Source organism: Rattus norvegicus, chromosome 10 (genome assembly GCF_036323735.1).
Source record: "Rattus norvegicus strain BN/NHsdMcwi chromosome 10, GRCr8, whole genome shotgun sequence".
Lineage (NCBI taxonomy): Eukaryota > Metazoa > Chordata > Mammalia > Rodentia > Muridae > Rattus > Rattus norvegicus.
The window spans coordinates 57,240,737-57,266,132 of NC_086028.1; the positions used below are offsets into that span (position 1 = coordinate 57,240,737).

General features: G+C 51.0%; 1 protein-coding gene across 2 annotated transcripts in view; it reads right to left on the bottom strand.

The window, feature by feature from the left end:
- Pitpnm3 (PITPNM family member 3) overlaps positions 1-24,450 on the bottom strand; it is a 91,957-nt gene extending 67,507 nt beyond the window's left edge. Inside the window, exons 1-2 of one of the 2 annotated variants that reach the window (XM_039087319.2) lie at positions 24,158-24,450; positions 7,812-7,907 (exon numbers count right to left, since the gene is read on the bottom strand). In XM_039087319.2, the coding sequence (XP_038943247.1) occupies positions 7,812-7,907; positions 24,158-24,179 (118 nt within the window). In that variant the 5' untranslated portion in view covers positions 24,180-24,450. The remainder of the gene's footprint in view (positions 1-7,811; positions 7,908-24,157) is intronic. The other variant, XM_063270035.1, reaches the window with a different exon arrangement.
- Positions 24,451-25,396: the final 946 nt, after the last annotated feature.

Genomic DNA, 25,396 nt, shown 5'->3' on the forward strand with positions numbered 1-25,396 from the left:
GTTCTGGGAAGGATCAACTGAGATGAAGTGTGTCAGAGCCTCAGGGTACAGAAGGGGCCCAGAGATAAGAGCCACTGGGCTCAGTTTTTCTCCAGACAAGTAATTCACCAGCAGGGCGTAGGCTGGTTGGAGCCGGATGGATGCAGAAGCAGTTCTGAAGTAAGCATAGAGAACTCCGTCTGATTCTAAGCCGTCTAAGCTGAATGGAGTCCTTAGTTTTCATCTCAACTACAGGAGAATGCCTCTATTCCCTGCTCAACAACCCCTATCCCTGACTCCATCCTTAATGATTATTCTAGGAAGCATTGGTGGGGCCACACCCCCTGACCACACTGCACACAAGCCTCTGGGTCCCCTGTCTCCAACACCACACATGTGACACAGTCGCTCATCCTGAGGAGGAATGTTTCTGTAATAGCACACTTGTGGGAGTGGACGTGCTTCTCACTCCACCTTCCACCTCAAGATGAGCCCTCTTAGTGAAGAGCTTTGAGTCTTCCTTGACATCGCAGACAGCAAGGATGTCGAGGAGAATCCCCAAGTTCAGGATAATGAATAATAAAGGCTGGTACCTGCCTCTCTGGCAGAGGGTTTCTCCAGCAACCAATATGGTGGACCAAAATCTCTGGGAGCTGTCCAGCGCTCTGACTCACACCCGGGCTCAGTAATGCAGATCCCATCTCTGACAATGCCTCCTGCCTTATTGTGTTATTTATTGGATTGATTTAACCGTCCTTATAAAACTTTTACAAGTGAGATTGGTATATGTGATGTACAAATACTAATTCATAAGCCAGGGGCAGCAGTGCACTTCTGCAATCCCTGCACTCGGGAGGTGGAGGCAGAAGATCTAAACTTCAAGGCCGCGTTGGTTACAGAGTGAACGTAAGACCAACCTGGGCTACAGAAGACCCTCCCTCAAACCATATAAAGAAACAAACGCTAATTCCATTTTCATAAAAATGGGACAAACGATGGGGCTAGGGGTGGCTCTGTCAGCAAAATACTGCCGTACAGGTGTAGATGCCTGTGTTTGGATTCCTAGGACCCACAAAAGAGATGAATAGCATCACATGCTTGTAGCCCCAGTGCTGGGAGTTGTGGGACAGAGACAGGTGGGTTTCTGAAGCTGTTTAACCAGACAGCCTCGCCAAATGGAGTTTCAGGTATAGTGAGAGATCCTGTCACAAAAAGTAAAGATGAGGAGTTATCACAGAAGATACCCAACATCAACCTCTGACCTCCATGTGCACACATATGAACAAACCCACAATAACAAGTATATACACGCCACAAAACCACACAACATCACACACACACACACACACACACACGTACCCGCACACCAAGGAACAATGATTACTATCTTTATTTTATAAACAGGGAAACCGAGGCAAGCAGTAGTTGAAAACTCCTTGCTCAAAAGTTCTGCCAGCAAACAGGATTCTGAGCACTGGGTAAGCTCAGATATCCTGAAGCCCGCTATTGTGGCTTACGTCTGTAATTGCAGCACCAGGGAGACTGTGGAGGGAGGATCATTAAGTTTGGGGCCAACCTAGGCTACACAGTGAGAAACTGTATCACAAAAGAGCAAAGAAATCCCTGACATCCTACCCTCCAATACCCTGTCCTGGATGACTTGTGTTGGCTGGTCCCACACACCTGGAAGGCTTCCTCGGTCCTCCCTCTGGGGACGAGTTCACACCTGCAAGTGGCATCCAACACTGGGCAGAGATCTGACCAGGTTCCAGCGAAGACTGTACAAGCTGTGAGCTTTGTTTTTGCATGCCCCTCCCCCCACTGCTTTTTCTGTTTTCTTGTCCCTTAAATGGCAATAAAAATGTCTGACTCTCTACATCCTCTAGCAAGCTGCCACAGGGACAAATAATATAAGTTTGAAAGAACTACACAAGCTAAAAACAGTGTGCAAAATATAAGGTGGCTTATCCTTGAGGAAACAGAATCCCAAACAGGTTAAACCCAGGCATCGGGGCACAGGCCTTAATTCTGTCTCTTGGCTCAGTTGGTTACCCAAGCAAGCAAGTATTCTTTTGGCCATTCCAACAACCACCCTGCAGCAAACAGCCTTCCAAGCACATACTGTGTGTTAAAGATGTTACCCCTGTCCCATAGGAAGCCAATGATGTGAAGGGCACCATCACAAAGAACTCCAGTGTGGGAAGAACAGAGAGTGGGGTGCAGGGTGGGCAGTAGGTGCTGCTCAGTGCAATCTAGATAGTGATTCCCACAATGCAGCAGTGTGAAGCTGTCAGAGCCCTTGGGGTCTGTAGCTCTGAGCATAGTGACTTGTAGTCTCTTCTGTGTGTGTGTGTGTGTGTGTGTGTGTGTGTGTGTGTGTTGACTTGTAGACTCCTCTCTCTCTCTCTCTCTCTCTCTGTGTGTGTGTGTGTGTGTGTTGACTTGTAGTCTCTTCTCTCTCTCTCTCTCTCTCTCTCTGTGTGTGTGTGTGTGTGTGTGTGTGTGTGTGTGTGTGTGTGTGTTCCTCTCTCTCTCCTGCTCCCTTTCCCTCTGCTATCTGGGATCTCTTTCTATGCTCTCCCTCTCCACTTGCTCAAGCTCACCCCTCCAAAATGCTTTGTCTCTTGCTTCTCCCTCCCTCTAGAATTCTGGCTTGTCCCCACTCTTCACACTCATCCTTCAGATCTTCATTCTGGAAACAATGGGCTTTGTCCCCTGTGAAGCACAGAGAAAACACACACGGACACACACACACACACACAAAGGATGGACACACACACACAAAGGATGGACACACACACAGAGAGAGACACACACACAAAGGAGGGGGTGCACAGCATGCAAAATGGCTCCACTTGAAATGTTTCCTAACAGAGGGGTCACAAGACACAACCCTGGCCTCACGCACTTTCTCTCCCAATAGAGCTGCCTCCGCACAGCACCCACAGCACCCCAAAGGGAGCATCTGTATGACTGCCTGGGACCCCAGAGGGAGCATCTGTATGACTGCCTGGGTGACTGGGAACATCTGTATGACTGCCTGGGACCCCAGAGGGAGCATCTGTATGACTGCCTGGGACCCCAGAGGGAGCATCTGTGTGACTGCCTGGGACCCCAGAGGGAGCATCTGTGTGACTGCCTGGGTGGTTTTGTTCCCCATGTTGAGCCCCACTCACCATCAGTACAACTCCAACCTTGACCCCACATGAGTCCGCTCTAAGCCAAAGCCTGGGAGTGTCCTGCAAGCTCGGCCTCCAGGATTATTAGGGAGCCTGTCTTTCTTCCCAGAGCTCAAGGCATTCTGTGCCCATAGACCAAATTATTTGTCACCTTTTTTAGTTGGTTGTCCAGCATCATTCACATCAGGCCCACAGAACCATCTTTCCAAGGACCTGAGTGCTTGTTGCTTGGTCCTCACCTTCACCCTGCTCTAATGTAGACCCCATCCCTTGGGCTTCTCTGAACTCAACTAATTCTCTCTCATGCTGAGAATGTTCCCCATTCCACAAATACCCAGAAACTTAAAGGCACTCCCTCTCTCACCTCCCCTAGTATGGGATGAGGGCAGGACCTCAGGGGCCCCTGTGGCTTGCATCTGTAATAGCTCCTCTGTCTAGCAATCACCACTCCTCTCCTCCTTCACCCATGGGCTAATGACTATATCCCTATTATCGTCTAGAGGGGAACTCCAGCCAGGGCTTTGAGCCGTGTCTGAGCTCAGGTGGCAGCCGGTCAATGGCACTACCGTGATGAAGACCTGGGCACTCAGACTCCACTTTATATTATGTCCTCTTGTCCCAACTTGGAGTCTTGGAGTCCATATGCTCACAGCAGGCCAACCAGGAGGGAAGATCTGGTCTAAGCCCCTAACCAGCTATGGGACATGAGTTTGCCTTAGTCTTCTATAAAATTCGGGTTGTTAATCTGAGCATCAGCTTCTCCTAGTTGCTATGGAAGACAGGAAGCACCAAAGAAAAAGAGAACAGAGATGGACAAAGAACAGAAAGTTGGCGTCCTGTGACGGGGAGGATGTCCCTTTGCTTTGTTCTTGGTCAGAATTCCCAGTGCCAGCATACCTAAATATAATCAGGCTCCAGATCCCTCCTCTTCCCAGCTTCTAGCCCTGTAAAGGCCAAGCCCAGCTTGTCCATGCATATTCGTAGGAAGAGGAGTGGGCGCTTAGAACCAGAGAGGAGAACCAAGGGGAACAAGCAATTCCTAGCCATTTTTATTTTGAACTAAATGACTTTCAATTTTTATCAGTTTGTATTGTGTAAATTTAAATCTCCTAATAAAAAATTGAGGGAAATAATGAATGAATGAATGAATGAATGAATGAATGACCCAGTGTAACATTGTGACAGCTGTAGATGCTGCTAGGCAGTGATCACGCCCAGTTTTCTCCCGTTGTTTTTGCTCTCCTTCCCATTCTGAGACCATTGATCTGCTTCCTGTCCCTGTGGGCTGCTTGGCATTTTCTAGAGTTTTTCGTCAGGGCAGTCACTCAGTGTGCTCTGCCTCGGTCGGACTTGTTTTCTGTCAGAGTGACTTATTCTGATGTTGTCCACACTCCTGCATGCTTCAGTTCACTCCTTTCTTCTAGAATAGACTCTGCCCACCCATTCGCTCGCTGGTTTTCACTTGGGATGTTTTCAGACGGAGGCTAGCATAACTCAAACTGACATAACATTTCCCTTCATTTGAATAAACACCTAGCAATAAAAGGGTCACAGTACTGGGGGAGTGGGGGGAGCCTAGTCCCCTGTGCATGCTGGGAGACTCGACATTGAGCTACATTCCCCAACCTTCTTTAGAAACTGCCACCAATTTTCTGAAATTGTCCACTGCCCCCAAGGATTTGAAAGCACCGTGTTCTTCCCCATTGCAGCTACTTTAATGAATCATTCTAAAGGGCGTATGGTGGTATCACTGCAGTTCAAACGACTTCTTGTATTTAGATTTGTTTACTTAACTTTGTATGCATATGGCGGAGGGCACTCCTATACCACAAATCACACATGGTGGTCAAAGAACAGCTCTCAGGGGTTGGCTCTGGGCTTCTACCACCTGGTTCCCAGGATCAAACTCAGGTCATCAGGCTTGGCAGCAAGCACCCTTACCTGCTGAGCCCTCTCACCAGCCCACCTTTACTGTTGCATTCTGTTTTTAGTGTGTGCGTGTATGTACACGTGCCTGTGGAGACCAGAGGACAGCCTCGGCACCATCCTCAGGAACACCATCTCCCATTTCCTTGAGCCAGAGTCTCTCAGTGGTCAGGATCTCATCAATTAGACTACTAGCCAGTGAGCACTGAGGACGCTTCTGTGGCCCTCCCCAGTTCTGGGACTATAGCAATGCCCAGTGTCTTCATGTGAGTGCTAGGGATTGAACTCAGGTCCCTGGGCTTGCAAGGCAAGCCCTTTACCAGCTCAGCCACCCTCCCAAGCCCTCTTTGAAGCTTTTATTTGCCTTTCTTTGATGACGGATAGTATTGAGCAACTTTTCATGTGTTTGCTTGCCATCCACACATCCTCTTCAGAGAAACGTCTATTGCTTTGTGTTGTCTTTACAGCAACTCTCAATGTATGTCATTTGCTTGTGCGCTGTCTTCTCCCTCTCCACCTGCTATCCAAGCCATGGGATGGGACCTGTCTTCAATCTGCACAGTGAGGATGGGGCCCAACACTGGTTGAACAGATAATAAATGCTTGTGAAAGAAGGGATAAATGAAGTCGGATTATACCCCCTGCTCTGCTACAGTCTGCAGCCCTAAGTAAAATCCCCTGCCTCCGAGTTTCTCACCTTGTAAAATAGAATGGGGCTGGGAAGAGGCTTAGCTAGTAAAATGCTTGCTGTGTGAGCATGAAGACTTAGCTTGATCCCCAACACACACACATAAAATGCTGGGTAGTTTGTACTACCAGACCTGGGGAGATGGAGGCAAGTGGGTCCCTGGGGCTCTTTGACTAGCCTAGCTAGTCTTAGTGGTCTGTACCAGGGCAACGGAAGACCCTGTCTCCAAAATCAAAGTGGATAGCACCCGAGGAATCATACACACACACACACACACACACACACACACACACACACACACACACACACGAGATCTTGAGGGATATCTCAGCTCTTATATGATCTGGGTTTGAGGCCACCCGTTGAGGAGAAGTCTGGGATCCTGGAAGAACGAAGAGAGAAAAGAAGGAGGTGATAAAGCAAGGGAAGAGGAACAAACATGGAGCGCTGTGGAGATGGGAGCACACAGTAGGCCAAGCTCACTGAGACAGCTGAAGGAGGCTGCGACAATGGTCCTACGGATGGGAGCAGGAAGGTTCCTCAGCTGCTCACAGGGAAGACAGGCCACAGAGAGAGTTGACCTGGTGCCACCCAGAGATGCTTGCCTCCTGCAGCACGCCATCATAGCAGCCCTGATGAACTGCAGAAATATTGAAACGAAACTCTTCTGCGTATCAAAATATTGAAGCTGTGCTGTCACACTGTGGGCTAGTTGCTATGGAGAATAGCAGCCCTGGCAGCCACTCCAATCAGACACCAAGGGAAGATGGGAAATGAGCCCCCAACGGGCTGGTTTAGGGACATTACTGGGGAGAGGCTTCTCTACCCAGAGCCAAGAATGGGGAAGGCTTAAGTGGGGACAGCTCAGGGCCATTCGGGCAGGCTTCCCTAGAAATCCCCTGAACCCCAATACTTGGGAAGTATTCTCCGACTGAGGACACACAGAGCTGATAAGAAACTCAGACCCCAGAAAGGGAACACCATGCCTGAAGCCGAAGTGGAGGTCATGTTCAGACTGGTCCCTGCTGTCTTGTCCTAAGTCCACATGCTGTTCGTCATAATGTGTCTGTCCCTAAGATCATATTTACCAAGTATTGAAAACTAGCCCCATCTCAAATAAGTCAGCTCCCTAATCTTGGCTTATGTTTCAGAGTGAAACCTACAAGCCTAGAAGGCGCTAGGACCCCTTTTTCACCCAGCCTAGCTCAACATGGCTACCCTGTCTGCTCTCCTAATTCCAGATTGACAAACCTCCTGCCCCTACATCTGCCTAGTATAATCTCACGTTGGCTCCTGTGTTCTCTCTACTTGAAATACCACTCTTGGGACCCCTCTAGGTACCATTTGGATGCCCACTATCTGTCACAGTCTCCTGAGTATCACTGGTGGCTTTCTCCATATCTGTGAGGCCTGTCTTAGAAGCCACATAGATACTGTTGGCATCTGGACCAGTCTCATGTACCCTTCCCTTTCCCCTGGTGAACCACTTTCCCCACCACCACCACGTGGGTCTCCCTTCAGAGCCAGAAACATTCTTCAGTCTTTCCTAGGCTAGAGACACCATACCTGCTGCCATATCTGCCTGGAAGCCTCTTCCTTCTCCTCACCTGACAAGCTCCTACTTCTTGGCTCTGCAGAAAGGGTATCCCACCAACATCTAAGCCAGTGCCCGGGCTACATGCTCTCCCACGTCAGCTGGTACTTTGAGCTAGATGACATATGTCGCTCCCACCAGTGACTGGCTTTCCCTCTGTATCCTCTTCTGATGTTTGCTCTTGAGCCCAAACACATGCTTATGAGAGCAGCAAACGACGAACTCACTGTATTCCACGGTACCCTGAGCACCTGCACACACTAGGAGCTTTGAAAATATTTCAAAGAGTGAACCTCAGGTACTGAGCCCCCATTCCCACCCACTGTCTATGGAGTACAAAACCACAAGTGTGGATGGCGACCTCTCTGGTTCTCAGCAGGGATCCACTTTGTAGGACTTCTAGAAAGATCGCCCAACTGGTGGGGCGGAGATGAGGCTCGCTTACCTCTAGCATCAAAGAATTCATCATCTGAGCTCTCCACTGAATCACTGAGGACATTCCGAAGGTGCCAGGGGGCACCGCCACCCGGGGACGGGCCACCTACAAAGAGAACATATGTGTTAGTCAAGACTGAGGGAGTGTCCCAATATGATGGGGCCAGGTTCAGGCCCCTCAGCCAAAAGGTCAGCTACATCCTCCATATCCGAGTTCTCCCCCTCTGTAACCTCCAACCACACTAATCCCTCTCACACAGTGTTTTCATTTAAGTCCAAAAACTCCCTCTGAGGAAGCTCCACAGGGAAAGAGTTGAGGGTTGTAGCAAAGAGACTCAGCCAAGGGGATGGTGTATTGGTCCGCAGTTGAGCTGTGGTAAGAAATTATCTCAGCTGCTTATAGCAACAGTGATTCACTTCCACTTCGTGGGTTAGAGAAGGCTCTTTTCATCATGCTCGCTCGAAGGGGCCACCACCTTAGGATGTCACCATCTCCAAATGAGGTGTCAAGGTCTGGCGAAGCAAAGAAACAGAAAACCATGCCTGGTTTTAAACTCCCCTGCCCAGAGATGGCATGTTTTGCCCATGTCTTGTTGGCCAACACAAGTCATTCGGAAAGACCAGACATCCTGATGACCACCAGAAATGTCAGCCACACACAGCACATGCAGGCCATGGCAAGATTCAGCCCTACACACATCCAAGTGATGAGGGACATGATGGAGGAGGTGCCCTGTCTCTGTCACTAGCAATCCGAAAACCCATTCCTTTCCCATCCCAGCCTCAGTTTCTCCCTGGAGCCCATCAATGGATAAGAAGATCAGCTGAATTGATAAGAAGTTATGTAATCAGTGCCCAAGTTTCTGGAGGCTCAGCAAAGGCAGCAGCTACTACTATATTAGTCTCCTCAGAGAGCAGCAAGCAGGGCTCAGAAAGCAACCCTCAGGGCTAAGGGACCTCCACAGCAGACAGGACGCTGAGTATGGTCCCTTAACCAAACTCTGCCCCAACTTACTTCCTGCCAAAGCGGGGGTGGGTCAAGAACACAGCTGGCACCCACACCCATTCTCTAAGCCTCCTGACTTAGCAGCGTGGGGCTCACGAGGGATCAGCATGCATGTGAAGTCCGAGGTGTGTGAGATGCAAGAAATTGCAAGTAGATTGCAATCTTACCATACAGCGAAAACAATGGAAGACAAACAATAGGAAGAAAAAGAAAACAAACCAACAGCCCGGTAATTTCCCTGGGGAAGTTCTAAACGACACAGGTGTACACTGATTGTCACGTATTTCAGCGACACCTATACGACAGGAGAAACCCCGGTGTTCGTCTACAGGAGATGAGCTACACACGTCCACACACAGTTGTATGAGAGGATTCCCAGCAGTGGTTGAAAAGGTGAAGCAGTCGACATGGAAAGATGCCCATGGAGTGTGGTTAGCGGAAATACACACAAGAAGGCTCCAGAACATTTTTTGACCTTGTTTTTTAAAACTGACACAGACCTGCATACCAAGGGTTATGTGTGGCATTTGGTTAAGAGCCTAGGCCTGGTTCAAGTTAGGGCCTTGCTTCTTAGAAGCTGTGTGACGTCAGATAAGTTACCTCTCCTCTCTGTGTTTTGGTTTCGTCATCTGCGCTGTGGCGCCAGCCCATGCCAGCCTTAAGAGCTTAGTGCAGAGATTAAACAAAATGCATCGGAACGCTTAGCATCGTGCCTTGCAAAGATAAAGTGTTTGGAACAGTAATTAATACATAAATATACCTCCCAAGCTGTTAAAATGTTTGGAGGACACACACCAAGATGCCATTTATAAACATTATCTCTACGGAGTGGCATGTGATAAGAGGCAGAGGAAAGAGGAAACTCAGCTTTGACGCTGCATATGTGATTTCGTGACTACCAAGGTTTCGGTCTAACGTATCAGTTCTAAGAGGCACCTTCCCCACACTAGCATCTTTGGAACTTGGAGGCGACTTAGGGGATGGTACGCCGTGAGCTAATGAGCATCCTTTATTCCTTCTCCTCATTGGTATTCAAATAAGGTTGCATCCTGCAGTTGGTACATGTTCAATAATAAAAACATAAAACCAGCAAAATCACCATGCACCCCGGGTACATCTTCCCTCAGGTACAGGTCTTGGCCTTCAAACTCTCACATCCTGTCCCCACAGAGACCTAGGTTCTAGTATCAATAATGCTCCTGCCTCCACTTCCCCATCTGTATGATGAGAAACCTGATAGAGGCTCCCCCGTGGGGGAAAAAATGAACTCTGAATCTTGAGGAATCTATCCGGCACACAGTAGGTACCAAAACTGTGATAGGTGGACAGCTTTAGGCAGGGGGCATCTTACCATGCAGTCTGTGGAGACCTGCTACAGACCCAGCTCACCCTCCCCACCAACCTGCAGGATGTTAGCACCCCTTCCTACTGTGTGCAGGAGCAGTTTTGGGAGAGGCCAGCCCTCCTGCTCTGCCCAGCACAGACTCCCAGACACATACCCAGGTTATGCTCTATGGTTTTCAGCCAAGAGAAAGAACATTCTGAAACACAAAAGGGCAGAGGTCACAGGAAGCAGCAGTATGGGATCACCTCTAGATGCAAAGTTATTTGTGCCCCACGCTTTCTGTAGAACCCCTTGAAACGTCAGCAGGGTGGGGGCATTTGTTTTCCTACCCTTATGCCCTAGATTTATTGAGAGGAGGTCTGAATATAGGTGTGCCGTAACTGTGATTCTCTACCATGGATACAAGACTATTTTCCAAATGTATGTGGAAGTTATAAGCTAGTGCAATGAGGCAAGAAAAGTGGAAAATATAAATTGAAAAACAAGAAACAAACCTGCATTTATCTGAGATCACATGATTGTCTATAGAGAAAGCCGAAACTCTACAGAAAGAAAATCTACTAGAACTAATGCCTATAGTATTAGCATGATGTATAGTACAGTATATAGCACGATGTCAGGAATCGAGATTAATCCACAAGAATCTGCTGTGTTCCTATACTCTAATAATGAACAGCTAGAATTTGATTTATATGTAAATATAAATTTATCATAGTTTTGTGGTATGATAAATACTATTGTCTTCTCATCTTCAAATATATGTAGAGAGCTTTGTGACTCCCAACACACAACCAATGGGGCTAGAGAGATGTATCAGAAGTTAAAAACACACACTGCTCTTGCAAGGGCCCAACTTCCATTCCCATATCAGGAGGCTCCCAAGTGCCTATAATTCCAGCTCGGTGGGGGGAGGGGAGTGTCTGACTCTTTTCCCCTGCAAAGGCCATGCACTCATGTACACAGACACACACAGACACACACACACACACACACAGACACACACACACTAAAATAGAAATAAATCTGAAAATTTTAAGAATTTAAAAAAATCATTTAAAAGTTGTCCCAAACGTACATTAACTTAATTAATGCAGTTTTCTCAAGAACAGATGTGAGTCATTAAAATTATCATATAGCTCATATGAATACATACCACATATTGATATACAAACATCCCTCACTATCCAAGTCTATTTCATTCTTAAGAAGCAGGAGTTTGCTTAGATGGTAAGAAAAGTGTTGTCAGCCTTGTCTATTCAGCTCCTGAGCTTGCAACAGTGAGCAGCAAGAGCTCGTGGGGTGACGTCACCATCTGGAGAGTTGCTAGGGTCTTTGTGGCTCCTGAGTTTGAATAGCCAGAGATGAGTGACAGGCCTCTGCACATGGAGGCTCTCATACACATACCATAGGCACAAGTGCACAGGCATGGGCCTTCCTGCCAACCTCCTGCTTTTAGTGTGTGCTTTCAGTAAGAGAAGAGGGTTCATCATCCTCACGACACCCCCCAGTGCCGGCCATATCATCGGTGATCTTGGCAACATTCCGAAGGTCCCCAAAGAGCACTGGGATGGGGGTAGGGAGGCTCTTGCAGAGGGGGAAAGTTCTTCTAGTTGGAACAGAGCAATGAAGAGGCTGGTGGGCATCAAAGGAAGCTCCCCTGCCACAGGTCCTGCAAGGGCTGCTGGGGACGCTGGGATGAACAAACAAACGGGACTTCCATCCTATTCACGGTCTCCAGAGGCTCCCAACGGCCACCTGGATCACTTAAGGAACAAAACTCACCGTGGTGGGAAAAGGTGCTACCAACTTAGAGCTGTCCCTCTCAAACTCTTCCTTCCACAAGTGTTTCTAACAGTGTCATCAGTGCCTGAGAATCGACAGGCACGCATGGGTCTGTCACCCAGCCTTGCTCACCAAAAGCACTTGGTGGCACATGCTAGTTTTACTTGTGAACCAACCCAGCAGCTCCCTCCTTCCGAAGCTCACAGCAACTCTCCTCTCTGATGAGTCCTTTACTTCCTCTGACTTCAAAATACGTCTCTGGGTTTATTTTCAATTGCACATTCTGACTTATTTATGATTGATCACTGCCCTGCTTTCCAACTACATTGCCTGTGCTTTTTAATGTGCGCTGTCAGTTTGTTTAAAGAAAACACCAGGTCTTTCTTCTCTCCCATTGGGTGTCTACCCAAAGCAACCTCTCTAAAAGTAACAGGGAACCCCAGCTATATATACCTAATATAAAAGGAACCTGTAGCCATGTGTGATAGCATATCAGGTGCTCAGGAGGCAGAGGCAGAGGCAGAGGCAGAGGCAGAGGCAGAGGCAGAGGCAGAGGCAGAGGCAGAGGCAGAGGCAGAGGCAGAGGCAGAGGCAGAGGCAGAGGCAGAGGCAGAGGCAGAGGCAGAGGCAGAGGCAGAGGCAGAGGCAGAGGCAGAGGCAGAGGCAGAGGCAGACAGATAGATCTCTGTCATTTCTGGGCCGTTTTTGGTGTACAGAGTGAGTTCTAGGCCAGCCAGAGCTACCTAGTGGGATCCTGTCTTTAAATAAATAAAAAATAAACCTCTAACAACAGACATGTTAAGAAGCAGCTGTCGGGGCCGGCAAGATGGCTCAGCAGGCAAGGGTCTGTGCCATCAAGCTTGACGACCCGTGTTTGATCTTGGATCCCGACACAGTAGAAGAGAATCAACTGCCTCAAAGTTGTGGCAAATGCATGCCTACATACATACATACATGTGCATGTGTGTGTATACACATACACACACAAATAAATACACTAAAAAGAAGCAACTGGCTTCTGGAGAGGAGAGGACAGTCTTCTGATTGACCCTCCAATACACTGACTCCTAGAAAATGGTAAAGACCATTTCAAAGAAGGGGGGAAAAGCCCACAAGGTCGTCCATGGAGGAGACTGCTTGGAAAAGATATGCAAGCTGGGAACTGAATGATGGAAAGACCAGACACACAAAGTGTGTGTGTGTGTGTGTGTGTGTGTGTGTCTGTGTGTCTGTGTGTCTGTGTGTCTGTGTGTGTCTGTGTGTCTGTGTGTGTATGAGTGTGTGTATGAGTGTGTATATGAGTGTGTATATGAGTGTGTGTGTCTGTGTGTGTATTTGTGTATGTGTGCGTTTGTGTGTCTGTGCATGTGTGTGTCTGTGTATGTGTGTGTCTGTATGTATGTGTGTATGTATGTATGTGTGTATGTATGTATGTTTCTTGTGGTGCATGAGCTCCCACTCTGCCTCCCAAGGATTGCTCCTACATTACAGACAATCTGTTGCCAGGCACCAGAAAAGTTCTGCACAGAGCTTAGAACATGACCTTTTGAGTGACAAGACCTTGCATTCATTCAGTCCTCTGTGATTCAGAGCAAGTTAACCTCTCTTATCCTCAGTTTTTCTCATCTCTAAAATGGGTATCACTAGCCTTATAACACCATTATAAGGTTTAAATTTAACATCAGCCACCAGAATTTCTAGCTGACTGTCTGGAAGGGGCCTTTGTCATCCATAGAACCAAGGCTTGAGGCAAGGAAAGAATATCCAAGAAGCTTCTAGTTGCTTCCAGGGGACTTCTCAGGCTTATGTCTGCCAAGGATCAGTTTGTCTCTGAGCACCACAATTACCTAGACCCCAAAATCAGCATCAAGGAGAAGAGACTACCTAAGTACTGCCTGTAGAGAAACTACTGCTGCTTCACAGCCTGGAGCTGGCCCTGCAGGAGGGGGCGCTGTTCAAGCCGTCTCCAATCTGCCTCCAGACCCATCAGCCCCTTACCCCAGGCCTATCGTGGTCTCTAAGCACTTGTGACAAGCCTGGGTTTCTCCTACATGAGTGAAGCCAGACACCAGCTCAGATCACTGGCTCCGTCTCAGGCTCCACATCTATAGTAAACAGAAAGGGACAGGAGCCTTCTGGTCTATCCTAAGGACCTCAGGTCAGCCCTGCCTAAGGCAGAGGCCTCTCTTTAAGGATACACTGCCCTATACTTAGGCGCTCTGTCCAGAAGGGAAGCCACCTCACAGGACGGAGGCAGAAGTATAGGCCAATGCTTCCTGAGACAGGCCTTAGGCCAGATGGTGCTTGGGGGAGGAAGGGAGAGCAAAGAGGAACTGGAGTCATCCTGGCCCTTGGGAGTGCTGGCTCAGAGCTCAGCCCTGCTCTGCCCTGAACATAGCACAGGGCAAGATGCTTGGTCCTTGGGCTGATTCCATATAAGTAGTCTCTGGGCAGGCAGAGTCACACAGGGGTGGACCACACCCCAAGAAGTGACCTACTACTCTTTCTTGAACCAAGCTGAACCTCAAAGGAAGAAGTGAGCAGGACTAACCAGGCTGAGGCAGGATGGGGTCAGGTAAAGGCATGGTCACAGTGGCAGCCATTTACAGGCAAAGAGGACATAGAACTCCCCAGTGACTCAGTATGTCAGAAGAAGGGAAGGACTGTGGACATTTGCTGGGGCATCCAAACAACATAAATGCAAGTGCGTTTGAGTATAGCCTAGGTTACAGCCCTGGGCCTGTCTATCCCCACGCCTGCCTGCCTGCCTGGCAGTGACAATTGCCCCATTGCAACTGAAATTATCTTGGTGGCACTGATAACTGGAACACCAGTGAGTGAGCAGAGAAGGTGGCAGGGAGGTGACATTATAGGCCTAGATGCCCACACCTACCTACCACCATACACACACACAAATGGGTGGGCTCTAGGAGACAGTGTTATGGTTTAATTCCTGGACACACACACACACACACACACACACACACACTTAGAAACACATCACTGATCTTCATGACAGCCCTGGAGCCTCAAAGTCAGGAAGCAGCATGTGGAATATGGCCTGGGGGAGGCTTCACAGACTGAGGGGTGACTGATTCCAAGGAAACTGCCTCCTTACCACTGACTTGTTCTGCTGCCGCCTCCTCCTCTTCCTCTTCCTCATGCTCCCCTCCTTTCCTTCCTCCCCATCCTCCTCTTCTACCTCCTCCTTTTCCTCCTGCTCCACCTCCCATCCTCTTCTCCCATCTTCTCTGCTATCTGCCTCTCCCTCCAGGGAACCTGCCCACTTCCATTGGCCCGGTTCCCAGCTCAGATATTTACCAATTATTCTGTGCCTCAGTTTTGCCTCTGTAAAACAGAGATAATGGCCATACCTACATCACAAGTAATAAAGGCAGTAAATGAATATTCATTCATTTGAGAAAGGTACAGCATAGTACCCAGTCTCCATTGCTGCCATAGCAGGGCGTGCTGAGGGGCCGTCAAGACGGCTTGGTTTTACTGTGTAAGTCTGAAGACTCTTGTTTGATCTCCAGAGCCTACATAGTGGAATGAGAGAACCAGATCCTGCAAATTATCCCCTGATCTCCATACATGTCAAACACATACGCAAATACACACGCACATACACACATAAACACACACAGACCTACACAGGCATGCACACACACATGTACACACACACACACACACACAGAGGCATGCACGCACATGCTCACACACAATAAATAATGAGAAATGAATAAGTAAAGGACTGTGTTAAGTGGAATGAGAAGCCCTGACTATCCAAAGGGCTTTTCATTGCTTATTTCTTAAGCGGAAACTTTTAAGTGCAGGCCATTCTCCTGGGGCCCCTGGAATGGGAGCTGCTTCTCTCTCTTCCTCCCCTCATTCCGTTTGCTCCCAGCCCATCCTCCCACCATCTGGCCCCAGCCAGAACCTTCCATGTGTCTCCCTCTTCCTCTGGGCCTTTACTGGGGCCTCCATTCTCCACCCAATTTCTGCTAGATGAAGAGGGGGTGGGCTTCCCTGTTCCCAGGCCCGACTGGTGCATGATTCCTCACCAGTATCCTACAGCAGCTAGTGTCTGCATCTCTGTCACCCTGCCCTCTGGACTACGGGTTCCTCCAAAGCAGATGCCTAGCAGGAACCCACTCCAGGCCCATCACTTCTTGCTGCACAGGGCTGTATGGTCAGAGTTCTCTTGGGACTCCACATGGAATAGCACAGGAAGGGCCTGAGGAAGGTTGCTGTCTGGAGAGCACACACCAAGGTGTGCCCTCAGGTGCCCTTTGTCAGGGCAAGAATGGGTCCATACAATTCAGGGCCAACCAACTCATGCATGGCCTTGAAGGGGCTGTGCGGCCACCCAGGGAGAGATGAGAGGCCAAGAGAAGCTGCTTCCAGAAAAAGGCATTATTGAAGGAAACCAGTGCTGGTCGGGGGTTGGTTGCTATAGAAACAGTCCTAACTATCTCCTAAAATGCTAGATGTACCACTGATGAGCTGTGTGCTGATCTCTTTCAGGGGACTGTCAGGAACTCCAAAGGGACTGTCTGCTATGGTATCCAGGCTTGGGAGCCAGCATCCTGAAGAACCCAAGGAAGGATCAGCTTTCACGGCAACCAACTAGACTCAGTCCATGGGGGATCATACTGAAAGAATGGAGCTGAGCCCTCAAGATACAGAATCATCCTGACAGCAACTGGAGTCCTTAAACCCACCATGGCCTAAGCCTTGACCTCAGCCCTTAACACAGAACCAGCCTCAAACTAGACCATGACTGCATCCCCAGTCTTAAGCCAGTCACATGACAAATGACAATCGTAGGCCCAGGAGAAACCCAGCCCAGGCCAAAGCACCCAGTCCAGACCCAGGGCCATATCAAATAATTTGTAGGCATATCTAACCTGTGGCCCACAGACCACGGGTGGCTAACTGAGAGCTATGCTTACGGTCTAACATAAAATTGTAAGTGTAGTAGGAGATTTTTATTTTGTAACTCCACTGCATAGATCATAAACACAGACCTCCAACTTTGTAGGTTGGACATGCCTAAGAATATTCCTGCAGCTCACTCTAGATGCTGTACTGCGTTTTATAACTGCAGGGGTTTCTCTGACCTATCACCTTCCCACAGTGCAGGTATGTCCCTGCAGAGGGGCTTGAGATCCCTAAAGTTCAGGAGGAAGCTGGAGGTTAGGAAGACTGAGGACTAGAACTTTGGTCTCTGTGCCTGGACTAGTTGGCCAGACCAATTGCTTTGGGAACGATGTGCTTTTGAAGACCTGCTGGTGTCTTATAAATATGCCATTTAAATACCCCTTAATTACCTTATTTAGGAGATAATGAGTGATTAATAGCTTTGGCTATCTATTGTACTTTCATTTGCTCTGCCAATTAGGCTCCCAACAGTTCTGAATTCTTTGGAACAGTTTCCCCAAGGCCCAGATGTCCCCCCACTATGTCCCGCCAGATTCTTGCACCAGAAGGCAGAAGCTGTCTCCCCTACCCCACGGGAAACCCTCCTACTGTCCCACATGTGGGAAGACAAAGGACAGCCCAAAGTGTTGAGACAGAAGATGGCATCCTCCCTAATCATCCTAGAACTCCTTTGTGGGGGCCAGAGGATAAGAATTTGATATCTATGCACCGAGCCAGGGGACAAGGAAGCTGGGGCAGAGCCAGAGACTCCGGATGCTGCCCGTTCTCACAGTGACCACCACCTCAGTAAGCTTTTGGTAAGGGCATCAAAGGCTGCCATCAGCTGCAAGCAAACATCAGGAGAGACCAGCTCCCTGCCACGCCCCGGCAATGGCCAATGTGACCTCACATGGATACCCCATTCCACCTGCAACTCCCAGACTGTAAAGATGAACCTCAAGGTGATCTCTGTCCTCAGGCCCCTCAATCTGGTGCCAAAGCACAGTGGCAGGAATTGCCAGCAAGGCAGGGGAGCCCTGACAGCAGGCTGGATAATGCTGCCATCGCTGCCCCAGATTATAATACACAAGGAGACAAAACACAGCAAAGGATAAACACATTCCCCACACCAGGCCCTAATAGGAGGCTCAAAATAGCTCTTTATGCTACCAGGGGTGACTCTAGAATTGCTTAGCTCAGGCCAGGCTCATGAGGGGAGGCCACAGCAGAGCCAAGGAGTTCTCATCCAGGATGGCACTGGGGACCAATTTGAAAACTATCTAGGAAAGGTCAAATGTGTGACCAATATACGCATGAAGACAGCTCCTAGAACATACTCCGAGCCTTCCAGCTGCCAGCCCACCTTAAGTTCACGGTCACAAAGTCTGCAGACCTAAATCTATCCCTGAGGAGGGCAGGAGAACAGTGACGTACTCTGTAAATACCCAGAGCCGAACAAACACAGCGTCAGCAACAGCGGGCTCAGAAGAGGACTCTCTAGCCACCAGAACTCAGCGCCCCTCCCAGATGGGCCCAGTGTGTTTCTATTTTTGCTTTCAACCCTTGTTTGGCATCCCCAGCCAACAGGCAGACTACTCCTCTTTCCAGAATAATAGGGTCATGAGGAGGTAGCACACCTCCTCACTGGCCCTGCCCACCCCAACACACACCTTGCTAAGGCCAGCTTGACACCAGGAGGCCCCGGCAGCCTCCCACAGCCAGATGCATAGGCCGATCTGCCATCCCCTGGCGCCTCAAATGCACCCATACTGCAACCCACTCCAGCTTCAGACAGCCCCACCATGCCGCCAAACACACCTCACCATCCTCACACTGAAGGCTGATTGCCACCCTGGCCCAAAGCCTGGCCCCATCTGGGTTATACTGCAGGAAGCAGGCCAGCTGACTAGGTTCCCCAGCAGGGACCCAGCTCCCACCCAGAGCCAAGACAAGCAGGAGGCCCCTGTCACCCTACCCACATGTGTACCCTAGCTGGGGGCTGTGACCACACAGCTGTGCAGGCCTCCACAGACACACGTGGGACCTTGGAGGTGGCATTTACCTCCGGAGTGACTCACTAAGGCTCCCATTCCTTGGGAAAGGGGGTGCAATTTAGCATTTCTTTCTCTTTAGAAAACAAGAATTTTAAAAGAGAGTGAGTAGAGAGATTTGAGGGAGTGGGTGGGGAGCTCAGATCTCATTTGATTTCCAAACTTATTTGCTATGCATTCTCTCCTACCCCCCTCCTACCCCTAATCACTCCCCTAGGGGCACAGGGTGGCTGGCCACACCCTTCCATGAGGCCCTGGTGACAAGCTAGTCTGAAACCCCCTAGAAGATTTAGGCTGTGAAAGTCCTTGACTCCCCAGTGTTCCTTAATCCTAGACTCCCCCAAATCCCATCCACAGGAGGTGAGAGGTGAGAGGCGAGGCTCTTTTCCAGAGCAGTAAAGATAGACAGACCCCAGGGAGAGGGTGGGTAGAGAAAAAAGAGCTCAGCTAGAGTTGTGCGTGAAACCTCCAGCCCCTCCTGAACCCACGCTCTCCCTTCCCATGCCTTCTTATGGATGCAAAAGCTGAGTCTCAGAGCGGCAGTTCAAGGTCAACCCATGCCAGGTTAGACAAGAATGGAAGAATCCGACTTGCTAGGTCCGGTCTGCCTCCAAGTCCACGGGTGAATCTAGAACCAAAAACTTAACCTTTCTGGAGTTGAGTTTTCCCATCTACAAGACAGAAGCAACACTGTGCTTGTATATGTAGCCATCCCTATGCCCATACCCCTCCTACCCCCACCCTCCACCCCTGCAAAAAGGTGCCGTCAGGCCATCCAAGGGGAAATAATCCTGAGGGCTTCCATAAAAAGAAGCCAGTTGCAAACCCTAATCCTGTCCTCCTTTCTGCAGGCCTGGCATCTCAGAACATTCCTGGGAACTGGCTGCTTCTTTCTCCGACCCCTCCAATTCTCAGAGCCTTGGTTTCTGGAGTTCACGTTCCTGCCCTTGATTCAGAAAAGGACTCTTTGCCTGTCTCAACTCTGTACCCCATCATAAATCGTTAAATTAGATCTGTTCATTTTATTTTATGTGTGAGTGTTTGGCATATATGCGGATATAGTGCTCTTAACCACTGAGGCTTCTCTTCAGAGCCCATCCCCCCCCCCCCCCGCCCTCTAACAGGTGGACTAGAAGTCTCCAAACTTCTAGCTAGGAACTACCAGTTTGCTGTGATTCATGCTACCCACCAATTGCAGGCACGGTCCCAGAGAGCAACGGGAGAAGTCCGCAAGCTATCTGTAGTTTGTCTCCTACTTCTCGACTCCCCAACACAGACCAAGGCACAGGAGCCTCCCATGGGGGTGAGGAGCTCCAGGCCCATGGTCATACACTAAAAGCAGAGCCAGGACCAAGAGGTTAGGAAGGGTCTCAAACTGCAGCCTCTGTGTCAGTGGCTGTGTCTACATTTTACACAAGAACCTAAGTGTTGCCTGGGCTCAGCAAGTCCAGGAGGGCTTCCTGGAGGCAGAGTTTGAGGAAGTCCTGGAGTCTAGCGTTGCAAATGGAGACTGCAGTGATGGCCTTCCCAAGATGCACTGGGACATTGTCCTAGTGCCCTAGGCCTGGGAGTTTCTCCGTGTGCCTCATTACTTCCGGCATTTTCCCAAAGTGCAGAGAATCCCAGCCCTGGTCCCTTCCCCAAACATCTGGCTGTTTCCTCTGCTGGACAACTGGTCCCTGGTCCCTGCCAGAGGGAGCAGGTCTGCCTCCCAGAGCACTCATGTCTGCGATTACCGTTCCCTGCTACCTTGAGCACACACCTAGGCCTCAGTGTTCCCCTTGTTAATCAAGGCTTTGAACCTGAGGATCTGCAAGTGAGCCCCCACCCAGGCCCCACACATCAGATGGGTTTGTTAGTTTGTTTGTTAGTCAGTCTGTTTTACTGCTGTTGGTGACTAAGCTTGCTGCCCCCCATCAGCAGCTCCTCCTCTAGAGAGCAGAGGCCAACACCTGGAAATGGCATAAACTGGTTCCTCCAGCCTGAAATTCCTGCCCAGCCCTGTGGCATGGTTTCTGGGCTCTCCAAACATTCCTGCCCTTCTCCTCGGGCTTTACAAACTCTATTGGCTGTGTTTCTGCCTGGCCCCACTAAGGATCCAGGTCTCCCACTTGCACTTGGCAGGGGACAAACCAACCCTGCTGGGGTACACAGAGAGAGGGCCACTGCAAGGTTCACAGGAAGGGAGGGGCAGGGCTGCTGGCAGAGGCAGAGCAAGCCCTTCCCAACAGAGGCAGTTCCCATGCTGGCAGCCCTCCAGCCTCCAGAGCCCTCACATTGTGCCAGAGGGATTTATCCAACTACACAAGCCTTACCACCTCTGCTGGCCCCCATGCTCTCTCTGGAGTTCCTTCTGACCTCTGCACCAAGCCTCTAGGAACCTGGCACCCCAGCCTGGCTGGATTTTTCTGTAGCAGCCCCTGCACACTTGCTGGACTCCCCGTTATCCAGATTCCCAGACTTTGCTTAAGCTTCTGCAGAACCAGGAAGCCTGGTCCTTGCCACCATTCTGTCTAACCTCAGCTAGGCTTAAAGATCCAGGCAGAGAACCCAGCCTTTGCTGCTCCAACCTGCTGCTTCCCTGGCCACGGGCAGCTCTGTGCAGAAAATGACCATTTCCTTTACAGAGTTCCAGTCCTGTTCTCCTCCCCACCTCCTTCTCTGGTTTTCATCCTGTCTTCTTTTGTCCACACAGCAAGACCAAGGAGCATTCTTCCTTTCCAGTATTGGAGATGGCAAACTCCTGATTTCTGTGCAGCTGAGATTGCCCCAAAGCTCGAAGACTGGTAATAATCAAGTTGGACCCACTCTGCAAATTAATCTCATCCTTCCTTGGATCTGATTACATTTTCTCGTGTGCCTGGATTCTCCTAGCTACATGAAAGTCCTTGAACTGCCTTCCTGGCACAGCTGGCACAGCCTTGGCTGGCTGCTCAGGATGTACACTGTACCACTCCAGCATCACCATTCATCGTGCTGGGATGGTGGTGCTGGAACTCTACTGTGTACAGCCTGGAGTCGGGTACAACAGCCCCAGGACCCAAAGCCCATCTCCTCGCTCAGCAGCTGGGCCCCTGGCCAGTTTTCAGAGGAAATCCCACACAAATCAGGAAGCAGACCCCCTCACTCATGGGCAAGATTCCCTACAACCCCCCTTTATTCCAGTCTCACCTCTCAGTGTGGAGGGCTGATCCTTCTGCCTTTTAGTCTGTGTATGGTACTGAACTGCCATCTTTCTCTCTCGGGCCTCGGTTTCCCCAACTATGAATAGAAGCCCTCGGCCGCCTCTGTTGTAAAGCTTAAGTCTATGATTCAACATAAACGTGCTTGCTGAGAGAGAGTAGACATTCCTCCACACTGTGTGTTTTCAAGTCACTGGGTTTGAGGCAGCTAAAGGAAAGAAGGGATGTGTGCAGGCTGTCAAGTTGCCCAGAGGAGTTGAGAAGGGAAGAGTGGTCAGATCTTGCCAGAGGTCATCTGCAGAGCTCCTTGTGGGTAGCAGCTGAGTAAGGGACAGAGGCACCAAGCAGGTGGTCACAGAGGAGGGAAGTCTGGCTTGCCCTGAGGGAAAGGACTGAGAGTGTGAAATGGAAAAGTTGTAGAGTAGCTTCAGGCAGCTGGGAGGCCCGGCAATGTCTTCACCTTCCATGGACCTCAGCAACAGCCAATGCCTAGGACCTGGGGCTGCCTCTCTCCCAGAATGAAGAGGAGGGGAGTAGAAAAAACTTGGCCTTGCGTCCAGGCTCTGCCTAGACCCTCCCAGCTGCCCTCAGGGAGCTATTTGCTTCCAAGGGTTTTAAAAAGGGGAGTGCCTTCCTACTTCTCAGGATCGTGGGGCAGTAAAGGGCTTGAGGGCTTTCATTACTTAGTACACAGGTCAAGAAGAGATTTCTCTAACTACTGTTGCTACTGTGGTGCTCTGGCAAGAGACCTGTGCCTACACACGAACACATGTAGAATGGGCAGCAAAGACACGATGCTCTTTCTTTATGAAGAGCAGGGGTGGGGAGGGACCAAGGTGGGAGAAAGAAGGGAGCAGAGAGCCTTTTCCAGCCTCCCGGTGTCATCTCACTGTGCCTCCCTCGGGAGGGGAGGGGAGGGGAGTGGGAAAGGGGGTGTTCAGATGCATTTGGTTATGCTGTCTCACACAAGCAGCCTCTCCCTGACAGGATTCCTCTGTAATAGCAGGCACCTGAGTCACAAGGCCAGTGCATGCCAAGGATTGGGACCTGTCCCAGGGCCACGGGAGCTCAACGGCACTCACAGCTAGAGTGTAAGCAGGTGACCATGTTCACTCCATCTTTACAGTGTCTATGGGTGGGGAAGTGGGTTCACACCAGGCCCCACAGGGATGGCATGGCACCTGCCCGGCGTCACAGGTTGGGTGTGAGTTCATGGCAGAGTCTCACACGCCAGCTCCCAGGCTCACGGCTGTTGAGACCAGCCTCACCCATTTGTGGCCAGCCCTGTAACACAGGCTTTTCCTCAACTTGGCCTTTTAGGGCACTCTTGGGGCCCAGGGCCAGAGCGGCGAGTTGGGGGCTAAATCTGATCCCCTCCAGGTCCTAGCCAACTCACAGGGCCTGACATCAGAGCAGATGCTGGTGAATGAACGCCTGGCTGGATGAATGAAGGGACGACCAGAGCCTACTCCCTGCGAACCTTGGGCTACAGCTCTGAGCTTGCAGAAGAGCAGAGCCCATGGGACCCCCCCACACAGGCCCGGCCTGCCTAGCCTGGCACCTGAGGCACTGCCTCTGGGTCGGGTGGGGGGCGGGGCGGCTCCCCAACCACAGAGTACCCCTCCAGCGGTGGGACCAGTAATCTGGGTCTCCTGACCCAGCTGGTGGCAGGGGCAGGGGACTGTCGCATCCAGGCAGAGTGACAGGACAAGGGGGCGCGTCCTGGTTTGTTGGGCGTGGGATGGGTCGGTGGCCACGGGACATCCCCTTTGGGTTCCGGTGCCGGGATCTACTCCCCCGGTCTCCCGGAGGGCAGCGACAGCTCACAACTGCCGACTGGACTGAGGAGCCGCAGACCTGACCCAATGTAGCGGGGCAAGCGGGATGCGGTGTCCCGCGAGGTGACTGGGGGCGCGGGAAGGACGCAGGGCGCGCGGAGCCCCTTCTACACGCCCAGGGTCCGGGCGGGTCGCCGAGGTCACTTTGCCTCCGCCCATCTGGTGGGGGGGCTCACCTGGGCCGAGCGATTCCTCCCGCCACCCGCCGCGCGCCCCGTGCCGCGCTCACCTGCGCTGCCCGCCTTAGCCATGTCCCGGGCGGCGGGCTCCGCTGTGCTGCCGGCGCTGCTCGCTCCCGGCCCGGCCCCGGCGCCTTCGGCCGGAGCGGACTCTCCGGGCGCCGCGCCCCGCGCCCCCGCCCCGCTCGCTCGGCCGCCTCCACCGCAACCGCCGCCGCCTCGCCGCTCCCTCCCGCTCCCTTAAAGGAGCCGAGCGGCGGCCGCGCCGCTCCCCCCTCCGCGCCGCCGGGGAGGGACTGACGACGGAAGGCGCCCGACACCGCCCCCGCGGGCCCGCACCCCCGCCCGAGCCGCGCGGCCACCGCAGCGCGCGGGAGGCACAGCCCACTGACTGCGGCCACTGAGACCACGACCCTCGGGGAAAGACAGACGTAGACAGACTGGGGATTACAGCTCGGAGACGCTAGCGGGCCGGGCAGGGATGGAGATATGGACGGCGAGCCTAGGGCGCAGTGACCCTGAGGCACCGCACCCGAAAGACACACTCCTAGGGCAGAAACACCCTTGGGGGAGAGAGAAAAATTCAAGGAAATCGGAGCTGGCTAGATAGAGTCCGTGAGGACAGAGTGAGAGAGCAAGGAAGACCAGGACCCAAGAGACCGAGAAACCTAGAACGAAGTCTCGCTTGGTTCGTGAGGGGTCTTCTCCATCAGCTTCCAACTCTAGGGGTGCTGGATGCTTGGATCTGCTCTAGTCTCAAAAGAGAAAAGCTTTTGTCCTTTAGCACCAAAGGACCTGTTAAACCTGCAAACCCCACCTGCCAGGTCACGCTGAGCAGGATTTATGGGGGGCCTGGCAGAAAGCAGTGTCCCCCTAATACTTTTCTCACAGAAGTGCAGACATTCTAGTTAACAGACCTCCTGAGACATTTAAATTTCATTGTTTCTGCCCACTGCAGTCAGGGGATCCACAGAAGATGGTCAGTCATTTCTAGGGGGCCTAGAAGGTAGGAGGATCCTGGAGAGAATAGTCCTCTCCTAGCCCAGTTCCAGGCTAGGCCACTTCCTCCCTGCTGTCGGCTAGAGGGAGGGCTAGGCTCCTCAGAGGACTCTTGTGCCTTCCCTGAAGCCTGTTTTTCTCCCACAGTATGCAGCCAAGCACCCTGGGCCAGCCAGGACTTTAGTGTCCCATCCACTGCCCCATAGAAAGAAAGCACACAAGGGGTCTCCGTGGACACGCCCACTTCTGGGCTTAGACTCCTTCGGCCTATCTTTGTTAACCAGCCCTTA